Here is a 20422-nt window from a genome sequence, read left to right on the forward strand (position 1 = left end):
CTGTTATTAGTCTGGTATTAGTCTGATGTTAGTCTGCTATTAGTCTGTTATTAGTCTGCTATTAGTCTGTTGTTAGTCTGTTATTAGTATGTTATTAGTCTGCTATTAGTCTGTTGTCAGTATGTTATTAGTCTGTTATTATTCTGTTATTAGTCTGCTATTAGTCTGCTATTAGTCTGTTGTTAGTCTGTTATTAGTATGTTATTAGTCTGCTATTAGTCTGTTGTCAGTCTTATTAGTCTGTTATTATTCTGTTATTAGTCTGCTATTAGTCTGTTATTAGTCTGCTATTAGTCTGTTGTCAGTCTGTTATTAGTCTGTTATTATTCTGTTATTAGTCTGTTGTTAGTCTGTTATTAGTCTGTTATTAGTCTGCTATTGTGTCTGAGCTAAATGGAGTAGAATGTGTGTGTGTACTCTATTTGCAGCCTTTTTATCAATCTCCGTGGAGCCAAAACATTCTTTTGGATAAACTCCCCCTGTTCCCTCTCCTCTCCTTGTCCTCGTTCGTACCCTCACTCTCTATCCCCTTACTCCCTCCCTCCCTCCATCTGCCTCACTCTCTCTTTCTCCTTCTGTCAGTCATTGAGTCATGATGGCGGAGCGGACGGTGCCTCATGCATATCCCATGAGTACTCAGTGTGAACTGAACTCTCCCAGAAGGATCTACGACCAGAACTTTGGAGAGGGTAGGAACATCTCCCTCTCTCTGTCGCTTTTTGTCTGTCTCTCTGTCGCTGTCTGTCTGTCTGTCTTTGTCTCTCTGTGTGTTTTTAAATCAGAGGTGTATTTAGTTTGTGATCAAGCGAAGGCTACGCTATAAAACTATCACTGGATCACTGGCTGTAGCTAACATGCTATATCTCTGTACTAGTAGTGAGTGGTGTGTGTGTGTCACTAGTCACTATAAATAAATAAAAAACAGAGATGAATGTCCAATATTGTTTTCCCCTGAACTAGGGAACCCCGCTCCTCAGAAGGACTGTGTGTATAAATAGAACGTCCAGCTGAACAGGGTTCCATAATAACCTATGGCAGCCTGGAACACACACGCAGGGCTGTAAAGCCTGCATAGAGACTGGGTATGGAAAAACATGTCTGATTAGAGGAGAGGCAGAAAAATAACAGGGGTGAGTTTCTCCTAAGCCTTGTAGCCAGAGGTATGTTTTCAGACCCACACACCATCCTACAACAGCTGCACTGGGTTGTATAGTAACTACTGTAAATCTCTTACCCCCCCCTAGCCCTGAGAGAACTATCAAACTACTGTAAATCTCTTACCCCCCAGCCCTGAGAGAACTATCAAACTACTGTAAATCTCTTACCCCCCAGCCCTGAGAGAACTATCAAACTACTGTAAATCTCTTACCCCCCAGCCCTGAGAGAACTATCAAACTACTGTAAACCTTGACTCCTCCCCATCTATATGATTATATTATCTAACTCCTGACCCAGCTATATGATTCTATTATCTAACTCCTCCCACATCTATATGATTCTATTATCTAACTCCTGACCCAGCTATATGATTCTATTATTTGACTCCTCCCCCAGCTATATGATTCTATTATTTGACTCCTCCCCATCTATATGATTCTATTATCTGACTCCTCCCCCAGCTATATGATTCTATTATTTGACTCCTCCCACATCTATATGATTCTATTATCTGACTCCTCCTCCCCCAGCTTTATGATTATATTATCTGACTCCTCCCACATCTATTTGATTCTATTATCTGACTCCTCCCCAGCTATATGATTCTATTATCTGACTCCTCCCACATCTATATGATTCTAATATCTGACTCCTCCCCCAGCTATATAATTCTATTATCTGACTCCTCCCACATCTATATGATTCTATTATCTGACTCCTCCCCCAGCTATATGATTCTATTATTTGACTCCTCCCCAGCTGTATGATTTTATTCTCTGACTCCTCCCCCAGCTATATGATTCTATTATCTGACTCCTCCCCCAGCTGTATGATTCTGATATCTGACTCCTCCCCCAGCTCTTACCCCCAGGACCTCCTCACCCCCACCCTGTACCATGGTTACTATGTCCGTCCACGAATCACCAAGCAGCTAGGGCGGGGCTTCTCTGATATAGAGGCGGAGCCAGGGAAGTGGACCGTTCGATTGGATGTGTGTCAGTTCACTCCTGATGAAGTCACCGTTCGCACTGTCGACAACCTACTGGAGGTAAAGACTTCTAACCCCTGACCTCTAACGAAATTGTTGGACATCAACAAATTAATATTAATGTATAATTAATAAGAAACACAACATGAAGTATCACACGTAATGGAGTGTCTCTGATTTACTTACAGAATAATATGAAATGCTCTAAGACCAAGTGGCTTTGAATGCCACTCTAGTCAACTTATTAGTGGTTGTCCTAGTGTTGGCCACTCTAGTCAACTTATTGAGTGGTTGTCCCAGTGTTGGCCATTCTAGTCAACTTATTGAGTGGTTGTCCCATTGTTGGCCACTCTGGTCAACTCATTGAGGAGTTGTCCCAGTGTTGGCCACTTTGGTTTACTTATTGAGGAGTTGTCCCAGTGTTGGCCACTTTGGTTTACTTTTTGAGGAGTTATCCCATTGTTGACCACTCTAGTCAACTTATTGAGTGGTTGTCCCAGTGTTGGCCACTCTGGTCAACTTATTGAGTGGTTGTCCCAGTGTTGGCCACTCTGGTCAACTTATTGAGTCCCAGTGTTGGCCACTCTGGTCAACTTATTGAGTCCCAGTGTTGGCCACTCGGGTCAACTTATTGAGTCCCATTGTTGGCCACTCTGGTCAACTTATTGAGTGGTTGTCCCAGTGTTGGCCACTCTGGTCAACTTATTGAGTCCCAGTGTTGGCCACTCTGGTCAACTTATTGAGTCCCAGTGTTGGCCACTCTAGTCAACATATTGAGTCCCAGTGTTGGCCACTCTGGTCAACTTATTGCGTCCCAGTGTTGGCCACTCTGGTCAACTTATTGAGTCCCAGTGTTGGCCACTCTGGTCAACTTATTGAGTCCCAGTGTTGGCCACTCTGGTCTTATTGCGTCTCAGTATTGGCCACTCTAGTCAACTTATTGCGTCCCAGTATTGGCCACTCTAGTCAACTTATTGCGTCCCAGTGTTGGCCACTCTAGTCAACTCATTGCGTCCCAGTGTTGGCCACTCTGGTCAACTTATTGCTTCCCAGTGTTGGCCACTCTAGTCAACTTATCGCGTCCCAGTGTTGGCCACTTTGGTTTACTTATTGAGGAGTTTTCCCAGTGTTGGCCCTCTAGTCAACTTATTGAGTCCCAGTGTTGGCCACTCTGGTCAACTTATTGCGTCCCAGTGTTTGCCACTCTGGTCAACTTATTGCGTCCCAGTGTTGGCCACTCTGGTCAATTTATTGAGTCCCAGTGTTGGCCACTCTGGTCAACTTATTGAGTCCCAGTGTTGGCCACTCTGGTCAACTTATTGAGTCCCAGTGTTGGCCACTCTGGTCAACTTATTGAGTCCCAGTGTTGGCCACTCTGGTCAACCTATTGAGTTGTTTGCCCAGTGTTGGCCACTCTAGTAAACTTATTGAGTGGTTGTCCCAGTGTTGGCCACTTTGGTTTACTTATTGAGGAGTTTTCCCTGTGTTGGCCACTCTAGTCAACTTATTGAGTCCCAGTGTTGGCCACTCTAGTCAACTTATTGAGTCCTAGTGTTGGCCACCCTGGTCAACTTATTGAGTACCAGTTTTGGCCACTCTGGTCAACTTATTGAGTCCCAGTGTTGGCCACTCTGGTCAACTTATTGAGTCCCAGTGTTGGCCACTCTGGTCAACTTATTGCGTCCCAGTGTTGGCCACTCTGGTCAACCTATTGCGTCCCAGTGTTGGCAACTCTGTTCAACTTATTGAGTCCCAGTGTTGGCCACTCTAGTCAACTTATTGCGTCCCAGTGTTGGCCACTCTGGTCAACCTATTGCATCCCAGTGTTGGCAACTCTGTTCAACTTATTGAGTCCCAGTGTTGGCCACTCTGGTCAACTTATTGCGTCCCAGTGTTGGTCACTCTAGTCAACTTATTGAGTCCCAGTGTTGGCCACTCTGGTCAACTTATTGCTTCCCAGTGTTGACCACTCTGGTCAACTTATTGAGTGGTTGTCCCAGTGTTACCCACTCTAGTCAACTTATTGAGTGGTTGTCCCAGTGTTGGCCACTCTGGTCAACTTATTAAGTCCCAGTGTTGGCCACTCTGGTCAACTTATTGAGTGGTTGTCCCAGTGTTGGCCACTCTGGTCAACTTATTGAGTCCCAGTGTTGGCCACTCTAGTCAACTTATTGCGTCCCAGTGTTGGCCACTCTGGTCAACTTATTGTGGTTGTCCCAGTGTTGGCCACTCTGGTCAACTTATTGAGTCCCAGTGTTGGCCACTCTAGTCAACTTATTGCGTCCCAGTGTTGGCCATTCTAGTCAACTTATTGCGTCCCAGTGTTGGCCACTCTAGTCAACGTATTGCGTCCCAGTGTTGGCCACTCTAGTCAACTTATTGCGTCCCAGTGTTGGCCACTCTGGTCAACTTATTGCGTCCCAGTGTTGGCCACTCTAGTCAACTTATTGCGTCCCAGTGTTGGCCACTCTGGTCAACTTATTGCGTCCCAGTGTTGGCCACTCTGGTCAACTTATTGCGTCCCAGTGTTGGCCACTCTGGTCAACTTATTGCATCCCAGTGTTGACCACTCTGGTCAACTTATTGAGTGGTTGTCCCAGTGTTACCCACTCTAGTCAACTTATTGAGTGGTTGTCCCAGTGTTGGCCACTCTGGTCAACTTATTGAGTCCCAGTGTTGGCCACTCTGGTCAACTTATTGAGTCCCAGTGTTGGCCACTCTAGTCAACTTATTGCGTCCCAGTGTTGGTCACTCTGGTCAACTTATTGTGGTTGTCCCAGTGTTGGCCACTCTGGTCAACTTATTGAGTCCCAGTGTTGGCCACTCTAGTCAACTTATTGCGTCCCAGTGTTGGCCACTCTGGTCAAATTATTGCGTCCCAGTGTTGGCCACTCTAGTCAACTTATTGCGTCCCAGTGTTGGCCACTCTAGTCAACTTATTGCGTCCCAGTGTTGGCCACTCTAGTCAACTTATTGAGTCCCAGTGTTGGCCACTCTGGTCAAATTATTGCGTCCCAGTGTTGGCCACTCTAGTCAACTTATTGCGTCCCAGTGTTGGCCATTCTAGTCAACTTATTGCGTCCCAGTGTTGGCCACTCTAGTCAACTTATTGAGTCCCAGTGTTGGCCACTCTAGTCAACTTATTGAGTCCCAGTGTTGGCCACTCTAGTCAACTTATTGCGTCCCAGTGTTGGCCACTCTGGTCAACTTATTGAGTCCCAGTGTTGGCCACTCTGGTCAACTTATTGAGTCCCAGTGTTGGCCACTCTGGTCAACTTATTGCGTCCCAGTGTTGGCCACTCTAGTCAACGTATTGCGTCCCAGTGTTGGCAACTCTGGTCAACTTATTGAGTCCCAGTGTTGGCCACTCTAGTCAACTTATTGAGTCCCAGTGTTGGCCAGTCTGGTCAACTTATTGCGTCCCAGTGTTGGCCACTCTGGTCAACTTATTGTGGTTGTCCCAGTGTTGGCCACTCTGGTCAACTTATTGCGTCCCAGTGTTGGCCACTCTAGTCAACGTATTGCGTCCCAGTGTTGGCCACTCTCGTCAACTTATTGCGTCCCAGTGTTGACCACTTTGGTCAACTTATTGTGTCCCAGTGTTGGCCACTCTAGTCAACGTATTGCGTCCCAGTGTTGGCCACTCTCGTCAACTTATTGCGTCCCAGTGTTGACCACTCTGGTCAACTTATTGCGTCCCAGTGTTGGCCACTCTAGTCAACTTATTGAGTCCCAGTGTTGGCCACTCTGGTCAACTTATTGAGTGGTTGTCCCAGTGTTACCCACTCTAGTCAACTTATTGAGTGGTTGTCCCAGTGTTGGCCACTCTGGTCAACTTATTGAGTCCCAGTGTTGGCCACTCTGGTCAACTTATTGAGTGGTTGTCCCAGTGTTGGCCACTCTGGTCAACTTATTGAGTCCCAGTGTTGGCCACTCTAGTCAACTTATTGCGTCCCAGTGTTGGCCACTCTGGTCAACTTATTGTGGTTGTCCCAGTGTTGGCCACTCTGGTCAACTTATTGAGTCCCAGTGTTGGCCACTCTAGTCAACTTATTGCATCCCAGTGTTGGCCATTCTAGTCAACTTATTGCGTCCCAGTGTTGGCCACTCTAGTCAACGTATTGCGTCCCAGTGTTGGCCACTCTAGTCAACTTATTGCGTCCCAGTGTTGGCCACTCTGGTCAACTTATTGCGTCCCAGTGTTGGCCACTCTAGTCAACTTATTGCGTCCCAGTGTTGGCCACTCTGGTCAACTTATTGCGTCCCAGTGTTGGCCACTCTGGTCAACTTATTGCGTCCCAGTGTTGGCCACTCTGGTCAACTTATTGCTTCCCAGTGTTGACCACTCTGGTCAACTTATTGAGTGGTTGTCCCAGTGTTACCCACTCTAGTCAACTTATTGAGTGGTTGTCCCAGTGTTGGCCACTCTGGTCAACTTATTGAGTCCCAGTGTTGGCCACTCTGGTCAACTTATTGAGTCCCAGTGTTGGCCACTCTAGTCAACTTATTGCGTCCCAGTGTTGGTCACTCTGGTCAACTTATTGTGGTTGTCCCAGTGTTGGCCACTCTGGTCAACTTATTGAGTCCCAGTGTTGGCCACTCTAGTCAACTTATTGCGTCCCAGTGTTGGCCACTCTGGTCAAATTATTGCGTCCCAGTGTTGGCCACTCTAGTCAACTTATTGCGTCCCAGTGTTGGCCACTCTAGTCAACTTATTGCGTCCCAGTGTTGGCCACTCTAGTCAACTTATTGAGTCCCAGTGTTGGCCACTCTGGTCAAATTATTGCGTCCCAGTGTTGGCCACTCTAGTCAACTTATTGCGTCCCAGTGTTGGCCATTCTAGTCAACTTATTGCGTCCCAGTGTTGGCCACTCTAGTCAACTTATTGAGTCCCAGTGTTGGCCACTCTAGTCAACTTATTGAGTCCCAGTGTTGGCCACTCTAGTCAACTTATTGCGTCCCAGTGTTGGCCACTCTGGTCAACTTATTGAGTCCCAGTGTTGGCCACTCTGGTCAACTTATTGAGTCCCAGTGTTGGCCACTCTGGTCAACTTATTGCGTCCCAGTGTTGGCCACTCTAGTCAACGTATTGCGTCCCAGTGTTGGCAACTCTGGTCAACTTATTGAGTCCCAGTGTTGGCCACTCTAGTCAACTTATTGAGTCCCAGTGTTGGCCAGTCTGGTCAACTTATTGCGTCCCAGTGTTGGCCACTCTGGTCAACTTATTGTGGTTGTCCCAGTGTTGGCCACTCTGGTCAACTTATTGCGTCCCAGTGTTGGCCACTCTAGTCAACGTATTGCGTCCCAGTGTTGGCCACTCTCGTCAACTTATTGCGTCCCAGTGTTGACCACTCTGGTCAACTTATTGTGTCCCAGTGTTGGCCACTCTAGTCAACGTATTGCGTCCCAGTGTTGGCCACTCGTCAACTTATTGCGTCCCAGTGTTGACCACTCTGGTCAACTTATTGCGTCCCAGTGTTGGCCACTCTAGTCAACTTATTGCGTCCCAGTGTTGGCCACTCTGGTCAACTTATTGCGTCCCAGTGTTGGCCACTCTGGTCAACTTATTGAGTCCCATTGTTGGCCACTCTGGTCAACTTATTGAGTGGTTGTCCCAGTGTTGGCCACCTCTGGTCAACTTATTGAGTCCCAGTGTTGGCCACTCTGGTCAAATTATTGAGTGGTTGTCCCAGTGTTGGCCACTCTGGTCAACTTATTGCATCCCAGTGTTGGCCACTCTGATCAACTTATTGAGTTGTTGTCCCAGTGTTGGCCACTCTGGTCAACTTATTGAGTCCCAGTGTTGGCCACTCTGGTCAACTTATTGAGTCCCAGTGTTGGCCACTCTAGTCAACATATTGTGTCCCAGTGTTGGCCACTCTGGTCAACTTATTGCGTCCCAGTGTTGGCCACTCTGGTCAACTTATTGAGTCCCAGTGTTGGCCACTCTGGTCAACTTATTGAGTCCCAGTGTTGGCCACTCTGGTCAACTTATTGCGTCTCAGTATTGGCCACTCTAGTCAACTTATTGCGTCCCAGTGTTGGCCACTCTAGTCAACTCATTGCGTCCCAGTGTTGGCCACTCTGGTCAACATTTTGAGTCCCAGTGTTTGCCACTCTAGTCAACTTATTGAGGAGTTGTCCCGGTATTGGCCACTCTGGTCAACTTATTGCATCCCAGTGTTGGCCACTCTAGTCAACTTATCGCGTCCCAGTGTTGGCCACTTTGGTTTACTTATTGAGGAGTTTTCCCAGTGTTGGCCACTCTAGTCAACTTATTGAGTCCCAGTGTTGGCCACTCTGGTCAACTTATTGCGTCCCAGTGTTGGCCACTCTGGTCAACTTATTGCGTCCCAGTGTTGGCCACTCTGGTCAATTTATTGAGTCCCAGTGTTGGCCACTCTGGTCAACTTATTGAGTCCCAGTGTTGGCCACTCTGGTCAACTTATTGAGTCCCAGTGTTGGCCACTCTGGTCAACTTATTGAGTCCCAGTGTTGGCCAATCTGGTCAACTTATTGAGTTGTTTGCCCAGTGTTGGCCACTCTAGTAAACTTATTGAGTGGTTGTCCCAGTGTTGGCCACTTTGGTTTACTTATTGAGGAGTTTTCCCTGTGTTGGCCACTCTGGTCAACTTATTGAGTCCCAGTGTTGGCCACTCTGGTCAACTTATTGAGTCCCAGTGTTGGCCACTCTGGTCAACTTATTGCGTCCCAGTGTTGGCCACTCTGGTCAACCTATTGCGTCCCAGTGTTGGCAACTCTGTTCAACTTATTGAGTCCCAGTGTTGGCCACTCTGGTCAACTTATTGGGTCCCAGTGTTGGCCACTCTAGTCAACTTGTCCCAGTGTTGGCCACTCTGGTCAACCTATTGCGTCCCAGTGTTGGCAACTCTGTTCAACTTATTGGGTCCCAGTGTTGGCCACTCTAGTCAACTTATTGCGTCCCAGTGTTGGCCACTCTGGTCAACTTATTGCGTCCCAGTGTTGGCCACTCTAGTCAACTTATTGAGTCCCAGTGTTGGCCACTCTGGTCAACTTATTGCTTCCCAGTGTTGACCACTCTGGTCAACTTATTGAGTGGTTGTCCCAGTGTTGGCCACTCTAGTCAACTTATTGAGTGGTTGTCCCAGTGTTGGCCACTCTGGTCAACTTATTGAGTCCCAGTGTTGGCCACTCTGGTCAACTTATTGAGTGGTTGTCCCAGTGTTGGCCACTCTGGTCAACTTATTGAGTCCCAGTGTTGGCCACTCTAGTCAACTTATTGCGTCCCAGTGTTGGCCACTCTGGTCAACTTATTGTGGTTGTCCCAGTGTTGGCCACTCTGGTCAACTATTGCGTCCCAGTGTTGGCCACTCTAGTCAACGTATTGCGTCCCAGTGTTGGCCACTCTCGTCAACTTATTGCGTCCCAGTGTTGACCACTCTGGTCAACTTATTGCGTCCCAGTGTTGGCCACTCTAGTCAACTTATTGCGTCCCAGTGTTGGCCACTCTGGTCAACTTATTGCGTCCCAGTGTTGGCCACTCTGGTCAACTTATTGAGTCCCATTGTTGGCCACTCTGGTCAACTTATTGAGTGGTTGTCCCAGTGTTGGCCACTCTGGTCAACTTATTGAGTCCCAGTGTTGGCCACTCTGGTCAAATTATTGAGTGGTTGTCCCAGTGTTGGCCACTCTGGTCAACTTATTGCATCCCAGTGTTGGCCACTCTGATCAACTTATTGAGTTGTTGTCCCAGTGTTGGCCACTCTGGTCAACTTATTGAGTCCCAGTGTTGGCCACTCTGGTCAACTTATTGAGTCCCAGTGTTGGCCACTCTAGTCAACATATTGAGTCCCAGTGTTGGCCACTCTGGTCAACTTATTGCGTCCCAGTGTTGGCCACTCTGGTCAACTTATTGAGTCCCAGTGTTGGCCACTCTGGTCAACTTATTGAGTCCCAGTTTTGGCCACTCTGGTCAACTTATTGCGTCTCAGTATTGGCCACTCTGGTCAACTTATTGCGTCCCAGTGTTGCCCACTCTAGTCAACTCATTGCGTCCCAGTGTTGGCCACTCTGGTCAACTTTTTGAGTCCCAGTGTTTGCCACTCTAGTCAACTTATTGAGGAGTTGTCCCGGTATTGGCCACTCTGGTCAACTTATTGCTTCCCAGTGTTGGCCACTCTAGTCAACTTATCGCGTCCCAGTGTTGGCCACTTTGGTTTACTTATTGAGGAGTTTTCCCAGTGTTGGCCACTCTAGTCAACTTATTGAGTCCCAGTGTTGGCCACTCTGGTCAACTTATTGCGTCCCAGTGTTGGCCACTCTGGTCAACTTATTGCGTCCCAGTGTTGGCCACTCTGGTCAATTTATTGAGTCCCAGTGTTGGCCACTCTGGTCAACTTATTGAGTCCCAGTGTTGGCCACTCTGGTCAACTTATTGAGTTGTTTGCCCAGTGTTGGCCACTCTAGTAAACTTATTGAGTGGTTTTCCCAGTGTTGGCCACTCTGGTCAACTTATTGCTTCCCAGTGTTGACCACTCTGGTCAACTTATTGAGTGGTTGTCCCAGTGTTACCCACTCTAGTCAACTTATTGAGTGGTTGTCCCAGTGTTGGCCACTCTGGTCAACTTATTGAGTCCCAGTGTTGGCCACTCTGGTCAACTTATTGGTGGTTGTCCCAGTGTTGGCCACTCTGGTCAACTTATTGAGTCCCAGTGTTGGCCACTCTAGTCAACTTATTGCGTCCCAGTGTTGGCCACTCTGGTCAACTTATTGTGGTTGTCCCAGTGTTGGCCACTCTGGTCAAATTATTGCGTCCCAGTGTTGGCCACTCTAGTCAACTTATTGCGTCCCAGTGTTGGCCACTCTGGTCAACTTATTGCGTCCCAGTGTTGGCCATTCTAGTCAACTTATTGCGTCCCAGTGTTGGCCACTCTAGTCAACTTATTGCGTCCCAGTGTTGGCCACTCTAGTCAACTTATTGCGTCCCAGTGTTGACCACTCTGGTCAACTTATTGAGTGGTTGTCCCAGTGTTACCCACTCTAGTCAACTTATTGAGTGGTTGTCCCAGTGTTGGCCACTCTGGTCAACTTATTGAGTCCCAGTGTTGGCCACTCTGGTCAACTTATTGAGTGGTTGTCCCAGTGTTGGCCACTCTGGTCAACTTATTGAGTCCCAGTGTTGGCCACTCTAGTCAACTTATTGCGTCCCAGTGTTGGCCACTCTGGTCAACTTATTGTGGTTGTCCCAGTGTTGGCCACTCTGGTCAACTTATTGAGTCCCAGTGTTGGCCACTCTAGTCAACTTATTGCGTCCCAGTGTTGGCCACTCTGGTCAATATTGCGTCCCAGTGTTGGCCACTCTAGTCAACTTATTGCGTCCCAGTGTTGGCCATTCTAGTCAACTTATTGCGTCCCAGTGTTGGCCACTCTAGTCAACGTATTGCGTCCCAGTGTTGGCCACTCTGGTCAACTTATTGAGTTGTTTGCCCAGTGTTGGCCACTCTAGTAAACTTATTGAGTGGTTTTCCCAGTGTTGGCCACTCTGGTCAACTTATTGCTTCCCAGTGTTGACCACTCTGGTCAACTTATTGAGTGGTTGTCCCAGTGTTACCCACTCTAGTCAACTTATTGAGTGGTTGTCCCAGTGTTGGCCACTCTGGTCAACTTATTGAGTCCCAGTGTTGGCCACTCTGGTCAACTTATTGAGTGGTTGTCCCAGTGTTGGCCACTCTGGTCAACTTATTGAGTCCCAGTGTTGGCCACTCTAGTCAACTTATTGCGTCCCAGTGTTGGCCACTCTGGTCAACTTATTGTGGTTGTCCCAGTGTTGGCCACTCTGGTCAACTTATTGAGTCCCAGTGTTGGCCACTCTAGTCAACTTATTGCGTCCCAGTGTTGGCAACTCTGGTCAAATTATTGCGTCCCAGTGTTGGCCACTCTAGTCAACTTATTGCGTCCCAGTGTTGGCCACTCTAGTCAACTCATTGCGTCCCAGTGTTGGCCACTCTGGTCAACTTTTTGAGTCCCAGTGTTTGCCACTCTAGTCAACTTATTGAGGAGTTGTCCCGGTATTGGCCACTCTGGTCAACTTATTGCTTCCCAGTGTTGGCCACTCTAGTCAACTTATCGCGTCCCAGTGTTGGCCACTTTGGTTTACTTATTGAGGAGTTTTCCCAGTGTTGGCCACTCTAGTCAACTTATTGAGTCCCAGTGTTGGCCACTGTGGTCAACTTATTGCGTCCCAGTGTTGGCCACTCTGGTCAACTTATTGCGTCCCAGTGTTGGCCACTCTGGTCAATTTATTGAGTCCCAGTGTTGGCCACTCTGGTCAACTTATTGAGTCCCAGTGTTGGCCACTCTGGTCAACTTATTGAGTTGTTTGCCCAGTGTTGGCCACTCTAGTAAACTTATTGAGTGGTTTTCCCAGTGTTGGCCACTCTGGTCAACTTATTGCTTCCCAGTGTTGACCACTCTGGTCAACTTATTGAGTGGTTGTCCCAGTGTTACCCACTCTAGTCAACTTATTGAGTGGTTGTCCCAGTGTTGGCCACTCTGGTCAACTTATTGAGTCCCAGTGTTGGCCACTCTGGTCAACTTATTGAGTGGTTGTCCCAGTGTTGGCCACTCTGGTCAACTTATTGAGTCCCAGTGTTGGCCACTCTAGTCAACTTATTGCGTCCCAGTGTTGGCCACTCTGGTCAACTTATTGTGGTTGTCCCAGTGTTGGCCACTCTGGTCAACTTATTGAGTCCCAGTGTTGGCCACTCTGGTCAACTTATTGAGTCCCAGTGTTGGCCACTCTGGTCAAATTATTGCGTCCCAGTGTTGGCCACTCTAGTCAACTTATTGCGTCCCAGTGTTGGCCACTCTAGTCAACTTATTGCGTCCCAGTGTTGGCCATTCTAGTCAACTTATTGCGTCCCAGTGTTGGCCACTCTAGTCAACGTATTGCGTCCCAGTGTTGGCCACTCTAGTCAACTTATTGCGTCCCAGTGTTGGCCACTCTGGTCAACTTATTGAGTCCCAGTGTTGGCCACTCTGGTCAACTTATTGAGTCCCAGTGTTGGCCACTCTGGTCAACTTATTGAGTTGTTTGCCCAGTGTTGGCCACTCTAGTAAACTTATTGAGTGGTTTTCCCAGTGTTGGCCACTCTGGTCAACTTATTGCTTCCCAGTGTTGACCACTCTGGTCAACTTATTGAGTGGTTGTCCCAGTGTTGGCCACTCTAGTCAACTTATTGAGTGGTTGTCCCAGTGTTGGCCACTCTGGTCAACTTATTGAGTCCCAGTGTTGGCCACTCTGGTCAACTTATTGAGTGGTTGTCCCAGTTTTGGCCACTCTGGTCAACTTATTGCGTCTCAGTATTGGCCACTCTGGTCAACTTATTGCGTCCCAGTGTTGGCCACTCTAGTCAACTCATTGCGTCCCAGTGTTGGCCACTCTGGTCAACTTTTTGAGTCCCAGTGTTTGCCACTCTAGTCAACTTATTGAGGAGTTGTCCCGGTATTGGCCACTCTGGTCAACTTATTGCTTCCCAGTGTTGGCCACTCTAGTCAACTTATCGCGTCCCAGTGTTGGCCACTTTGGTTTACTTATTGAGGAGTTTTCCCAGTGTTGGCCACTCTAGTCAACTTATTGAGTCCCAGTGTTGGCCACTCTGGTCAACTTATTGCGTCCCAGTGTTGGCCACTCTGGTCAACTTATTGCGTCCCAGTGTTGGCCACTCTGGTCAATTTATTGAGTCCCAGTGTTGGCCACTCTGGTCAACTTATTGAGTCCCAGTGTTGGCCACTCTGGTCAACTTATTGAGTTGTTTGCCCAGTGTTGGCCACTCTAGTAAACTTATTGAGTGGTTTTCCCAGTGTTGGCCACTCTGGTCAACTTATTGCTTCCCAGTGTTGACCACTCTGGTCAACTTATTGAGTGGTTGTCCCAGTGTTACCCACTCTAGTCAACTTATTGAGTGGTTGTCCCAGTGTTGGCCACTCTGGTCAACTTATTGAGTCCCAGTGTTGGCCACTCTGGTCAACTTATTGTGGTTGTCCCAGTGTTGGCCACTCTGGTCAACTTATTGAGTCCCAGTGTTGGCCACTCTAGTCAACTTATTGCGTCCCAGTGTTGGCCACTCTGGTCAACTTATTGTGGTTGTCCCAGTGTTGGCCACTCTGGTCAACTTATTGAGTCCCAGTGTTGGCCACTCTGGTCAACTTATTGCGTCCCAGTGTTGGCACTCTGGTCAAATTATTGCGTCCCAGTGTTGGCCACTCTAGTCAACTTATTGCGTCCCAGTGTTGGCCACTCTAGTCAACTTATTGCGTCCCAGTGTTGGCCACTCTAGTCAACTTATTGCGTCCCAGTGTTGACCACTCTGGTCAACTTATTGAGTGGTTGTCCCAGTGTTACCCACTCTAGTCAACTTATTGAGTGGTTGTCCCAGTGTTGGCCACTCTGGTCAACTTATTGAGTCCCAGTGTTGGCCACTCTGGTCAACTTATTGTGGTTGTCCCAGTGTTGGCCACTCTGGTCAACTTATTGAGTCCCAGTGTTGGCCACTCTAGTCAACTTATTGCGTCCCAGTGTTGGCCACTCTGGTCAACTTATTGCGTCCCAGTGTTGGCCACTCTAGTCAACTTATTGCGTCCCAGTGTTGGCCACTCTAGTCAACTTATTGCGTCCCAGTGTTGGCCACTCTAGTCAACTTATTGCGTCCCAGTGTTGGCCACTCTGGTCAACTTATTGAGTTGTTTGCCCAGTGTTGGCCACTCTAGTAAACTTATTGAGTGGTTTTCCCAGTGTTGGCCACTCTGGTCAACTTATTGCTGCTTCCCAGTGTTGACCACTCTGGTCAACTTATTGAGTGGTTGTCCCAGTGTTACCCACTCTAGTCAACTTATTGAGTGGTTGTCCCAGTGTTGGCCACTCTGGTCAACTTATTGAGTCCCAGTGTTGGCCACTCTGGTCAACTTATTGAGTTGTTTGCCCAGTGTTGGCCACAGTAAACTTATTGGTTTTCCCAGTGTTGGCCACTCTAGTCAACTTATTGCGTCCCAGTGTTGGCCACTCTGGTCAACTTATTGCGTCCCAGTGTTGGCCACTCTAGTCAACTTATTGCGTCCCAGTGTTGGCCACTCTGGTCAACTTATTGCGTGTCCCAGTGTTGGCCACTCTGGTCAACTTATTGCGTCCCAGTGTTGGCCACTCTGGTGCTTCCCAGTGTTGACCACTCTGGTCAACTTATTGAGTGGTTGTCCCAGTGTTACCCACTCTAGTCAACTTATTGAGTGGTTGTCCCAGTGTTGGCCACTCTGGTCAACTTATTGAGTCCCAGTGTTGGCCACTCTGGTCAACTTATTGAGTCCCAGTGTTGGCCACTCAGTCAACTTATTGCGTCCCAGTGTTGGCCACTCTGGTCAACTTATTGAGTGGTTGTCCCAGTGTTGGCCACTCTAGTAAACTTATTGAGTGGTTTTCCCAGTGTTGGCCACTCTGGTCAACTTATTGTTTTCCCAGTGTTGGCCACTCTGGTCAACTTATTGAGTGGTTGTCCCAGTGTTACCCACTCTAGTCAGTGTTGTCCCAGTGTTGGCCACTCTGGTCAACTTATTGAGTCCCAGTGTTGGCCACTCTGGTCAACTTATTGAGTGGTTGTCCCAGTGTTGGCCACTCTGGTCAACTTATTGAGTCCCAGTGTTGGCCACTCTAGTCAACTTATTGCGTCCCAGTGTTGGCCACTCTGGTCAACTTATTGTGGTTGTCCCAGTGTTGGCCACTCTGGTCAACTTATTGAGTCCCAGTGTTGGCCACTCTGGTCAACTTATTGAGTCCCAGTGTTGGCCACTCTGGTCAACTTATTGAGTCCCAGTGTTGGCCACTCTGGTCAACTTATTGTGGTTGTCCCAGTGTTGGCCACTCTGGTCAACTTATTGAGTCCCAGTGTTGGCCACTCTAGTCAACTTATTGCGTCCCAGTGTTGGCCACTCTGTCCCAGTGTTGGCCACTCTAGTCAACTTATTGCGTCCCAGTGTTGGCCACTCTAGTCAACTTATTGCGTCCCAGTGTTGGCCACTCTATTCAACTTATTGCGTCCCAGTGTTGGCCACTCTGGTCAACTTATTGTTGTTTGCCCAGTGTTGGCCACTCTAGTAAACTTATTGAGTGGTTTTCCCAGTGTTGGCCACTCTGGTCAACTTATTGCTTCCCAGTGTTGACCACTCTGGTCAACTTATTGAGTGGTTGTCCCAGTGTTACCCACTCTAGTCAACTTATTGAGTGGTTGTCCCAGTGTTGGCCACTCTGGTCAACTTATTGAGTCCCAGTGTTGGCCACTCTGGTCAACTTATTGAGTGGTTGTCCCAGTGTTGGCCACTCTGGTCAACTTATTGAGTCCCAGTGTTGGCCACTCTAGTCAACTTATTGCGTCCCAGTGTTGGCCACTCTGGTCAACTGGTTGTCCCAGTGTTGGCCACTCTGGTCAACTTATTGCGTCCCAGTGTTGGCCACTCTAGTCAACGTATTGCGTCCCAGTGTTGGCCACTCTGTCAACTTATTGCGTCCCAGTGTTGACCACTCTGGTCAACTTATTGCGTCCCAGTGTTGGCCACTCTAGTCAACTTATTGCGTCCCAGTGTTGGCCACTCTGGTCAACTTATTGCGTCCCAGTGTTGGCCACTCTGGTCAACTTATTTGGTTGTCCCAGTGTTGGCCACTCTGGTCAACTTATTGAGTCCCAGTGTTGGCCACTCTAGTCAACTTATTGCGTCCCAGTGTTGGCCACTCTGGTCAACTTATTGTGGTTGTCCCAGTGTTGGCCACTCTGGTCAACTTATTGAGTCCCAGTGTTGGCCACTCTAGTCAACTTATTGCGTCCCAGTGTTGGCCACTCTGGTCAACTTATTGAGTCCCAGTGTTGGCCACTCTGGTCAACTTATTGAGTCCCAGTGTTGGCCACTCTGGTCAACTTATTGAGTTGTTTGCCCAGTGTTGGCCACTCTAGTAAACTTATTGAGTGGTTTTCCCAGTGTTGGCCACTCTGGTCAAATTATTGCGTCCCAGTGTTGGCCACTCTAGTCAACTTATTGCGTCCCAGTGTTGGCCACTCTAGTCAACTTATTGCGTCCCAGTGTTGGCCATTCTAGTCAACTTATTGCGTCCCAGTGTTGGCCACTCTAGTCAACGTATTGCGTCCCAGTGTTGGCCACTCTGGTCAACTTATTGAGTTGTTTGCCCAGTGTTGGCCACTCTAGTAAACTTATTGAGTGGTTTTCCCAGTGTTGGCCACTCTGGTCAACTTATTGCTTCCCAGTGTTGACCACTCTGGTCAACTTATTGAGTGGTTGTCCCAGTGTTACCCACTCTAGTCAACTTATTGAGTGGTTGTCCCAGTGTTGGCCACTCTGGTCAACTTATTGAGTCCCAGTGTTGGCCACTCTGGTCAACTTATTGAGTGGTTGTCCCAGTGTTGGCCACTCTGGTCAACTTATTGAGTCCCAGTGTTGGCCACTCTAGTCAACTTATTGCGTCCCAGTGTTGGCCACTCTGGTCAACTTATTGTGGTTGTCCCAGTGTTGGCCACTCTGGTCAACTTATTGAGTCCCAGTGTTGGCCACTCTAGTCAACTTATTGCGTCCCAGTGTTGGCCACTCTGGTCAACTTATTGCGTCCCAGTGTTGGCCACTCTAGTCAACTTATTGCGTCCCAGTGTTGGCCACTCTAGTCAACTCATTGCGTCCCAGTGTTGGCCACTCTGGTCAACTTTTTGAGTCCCAGTGTTTGCCACTCTAGTCAACTTATTGAGGAGTTGTCCCGGTATTGGCCACTCTGGTCAACTTATTGCTTCCCAGTGTTGGCCACTCTAGTCAACTTATCGCGTCCCAGTGTTGGCCACTTTGGTTTACTTATTGAGGAGTTTTCCCAGTGTTGGCCACTCTAGTCAACTTATTGAGTCCCAGTGTTGGCCACTGTGGTCAACTTATTGCGTCCCAGTGTTGGCCACTCTGGTCAACTTATTGCGTCCCAGTGTTGGCCACTCTGGTCAATTTATTGAGTCCCAGTGTTGGCCACTCTGGTCAACTTATTGAGTCCCAGTGTTGGCCACTCTGGTCAACTTATTGAGTTGTTTGCCCAGTGTTGGCCACTCTAGTAAACTTATTGAGTGGTTTTCCCAGTGTTGGCCACTCTGGTCAACTTATTGCTTCCCAGTGTTGACCACTCTGGTCAACTTATTGAGTGGTTGTCCCAGTGTTACCCACTCTAGTCAACTTATTGAGTGGTTGTCCCAGTGTTGGCCACTCTGGTCAACTTATTGAGTCCCAGTGTTGGCCACTCTGGTCAACTTATTGAGTGGTTGTCCCAGTGTTGGCCACTCTGGTCAACTTATTGAGTCCCAGTGTTGGCCACTCTAGTCAACTTATTGCGTCCCAGTGTTGGCCACTCTGGTCAACTTATTGTGGTTGTCCCAGTGTTGGCCACTCTGGTCAACTTATTGAGTCCCAGTGTTGGCCACTCTAGTCAACTTATTGCGTCCCAGTGTTGGCCCAGTGTTGGCCACTCTAGTCAACTTATTGCGTCCCAGTGTTGGCCACTCTAGTCAACTTATTGCGTCCCAGTGTTGGCCATTCTAGTCAACTTATTGCGTCCCAGTGTTGGCCACTCTAGTCAACGTATTGCGTCCCAGTGTTGGCCACTCTAGTCAACTTATTGCGTCCCAGTGTTGGCCACTCTGGTCAACTTATTGAGTCCCAGTGTTGGCCACTCTGGTCAACTTATTGAGTCCCAGTGTTGGCCACTCTGGTCAACTTATTGAGTTGTTTGCCCAGTGTTGGCCACTCTAGTAAACTTATTGAGTGGTTTTCCCAGTGTTGGCCACTCTGGTCAACTTATTGCTTCCCAGTGTTGACCACTCTGGTCAACTTATTGAGTGGTTGTCCCAGTGTTACCCACTCTAGTCAACTTATTGAGTGGTTGTCCCAGTGTTGGCCACTCTGGTCAACTTATTGAGTCCCAGTGTTGGCCACTCTGGTCAACTTATTGAGTGGTTGTCCCAGTGTTGGCCACTCTGGTCAACTTATTGAGTCCCAGTGTTGGCCACTCTAGTCAACTTATTGCGTCCCAGTGTTGGCCACTCTGGTCAACTTATTGTGGTTGTCCCAGTGTTGGCCACTCTGGTCAACTTATTGAGTCCCAGTGTTGGCCACTCTAGTCAACTTATTGCGTCCCAGTGTTGGCCACTCTGGTCAAATTATTGCGTCCCAGTGTTGGCCACTCTAGTCAACTTATTGCGTCCCAGTGTTGGCCACTCTAGTCAACTTATTGCGTCCCAGTGTTGGCCACTCTAGTCAACTTATTGCGTCCCAGTGTTGGCCACTCTGGTCAACTTATTGAGTTGTTTGCCCAGTGTTGGCCACTCTAGTAAACTTATTGAGTGGTTTTCCCAGTGTTGGCCACTCTGGTCAACTTATTGCTTCCCAGTGTTGACCACTCTGGTCAACTTATTGAGTGGTTGTCCCAGTGTTACCCACTCTAGTCAACTTATTGAGTGGTTGTCCCAGTGTTGGCCACTCTGGTCAACTTATTGAGTCCCAGTGTTGGCCACTCTGGTCAACTTATTGAGTGGTTGTCCCAGTGTTGGCCACTCTGGTCAACTTATTGAGTCCCAGTGTTGGCCACTCTAGTCAACTTATTGCGTCCCAGTGTTGGCCACTCTGGTCAACTTATTGTGGTTGTCCCAGTGTTGGCCACTCTGGTCAACTTATTGAGTCCCAGTGTTGGCCACTCTAGTCAACTTATTGCGTCCCAGTGTTGGCAACTCTGGTCAATTATTGCGTCCCAGTGTTGGCCACTCTAGTCAACTTATTGCGTCCCAGTGTTGGCCACTCTGGTCAACTTATTGAGTCCCAGTGTTGGCCACTCTGGTCAACTTATTGAGTCCCAGTGTTGGCCACTCTGGTCAACTTATTGAGTTGTTTCCCAGTGTTGGCCACTCTAGTAAACTTATTGAGTGGTTTTCCCAGTGTTGGCCACTCTGGTCAACTTATTGCGTCCCAGTGTTGGCCACTCTGGTCAACTTATTGAGTGGTTGTCCCAGTGTTACCCACTCTAGTCAACTTATTGAGTGGTTGTCCCAGTGTTGGCCACTCTGGTCAACTTATTGAGTCCCAGTGTTGGCCACTCTGGTCAACTTATTGAGTGGTTGTCCCAGTGTTGGCCACTCTGGTCAACTTATTGAGTCCCAGTGTTGGCCACTCTAGTCAACTTATTGCGTCCCAGTGTTGGCCACTCTGGTCAACTTATTGTGG

General features: G+C 48.3%; 1 protein-coding gene across 3 annotated transcripts in view; it reads left to right on the forward strand.

Annotated features, from left to right (window-relative positions):
• The first annotated feature begins 412 nt into the window (after positions 1 to 412).
• The window catches only part of hspb2 (heat shock protein, alpha-crystallin-related, b2), a 53248-nt gene continuing 33238 nt past the window's right edge, over positions 413 to 20422 (forward strand). The window contains exons 1-3 of one of the 3 annotated variants that reach the window (XR_006080696.1): positions 413 to 689; positions 961 to 1130; positions 2017 to 2206. Coding sequence is in view for 1 of the 3 variants with exons in the window: in XM_042311439.1 (XP_042167373.1) it covers positions 593 to 697; positions 2024 to 2206 (288 nt within the window). In the remaining 2 variants the exon portion in view is untranslated. Of the gene's footprint in view, positions 698 to 960; positions 1131 to 2016; positions 2207 to 20422 lie in introns of all 3 variants that reach the window. The other 2 variants (XM_042311439.1, XR_006080695.1) reach the window with 2 other exon arrangements.

Source organism: Oncorhynchus tshawytscha, linkage group LG33 (genome assembly GCF_018296145.1).
Source record: "Oncorhynchus tshawytscha isolate Ot180627B linkage group LG33, Otsh_v2.0, whole genome shotgun sequence".
Lineage (NCBI taxonomy): Eukaryota > Metazoa > Chordata > Actinopteri > Salmoniformes > Salmonidae > Oncorhynchus > Oncorhynchus tshawytscha.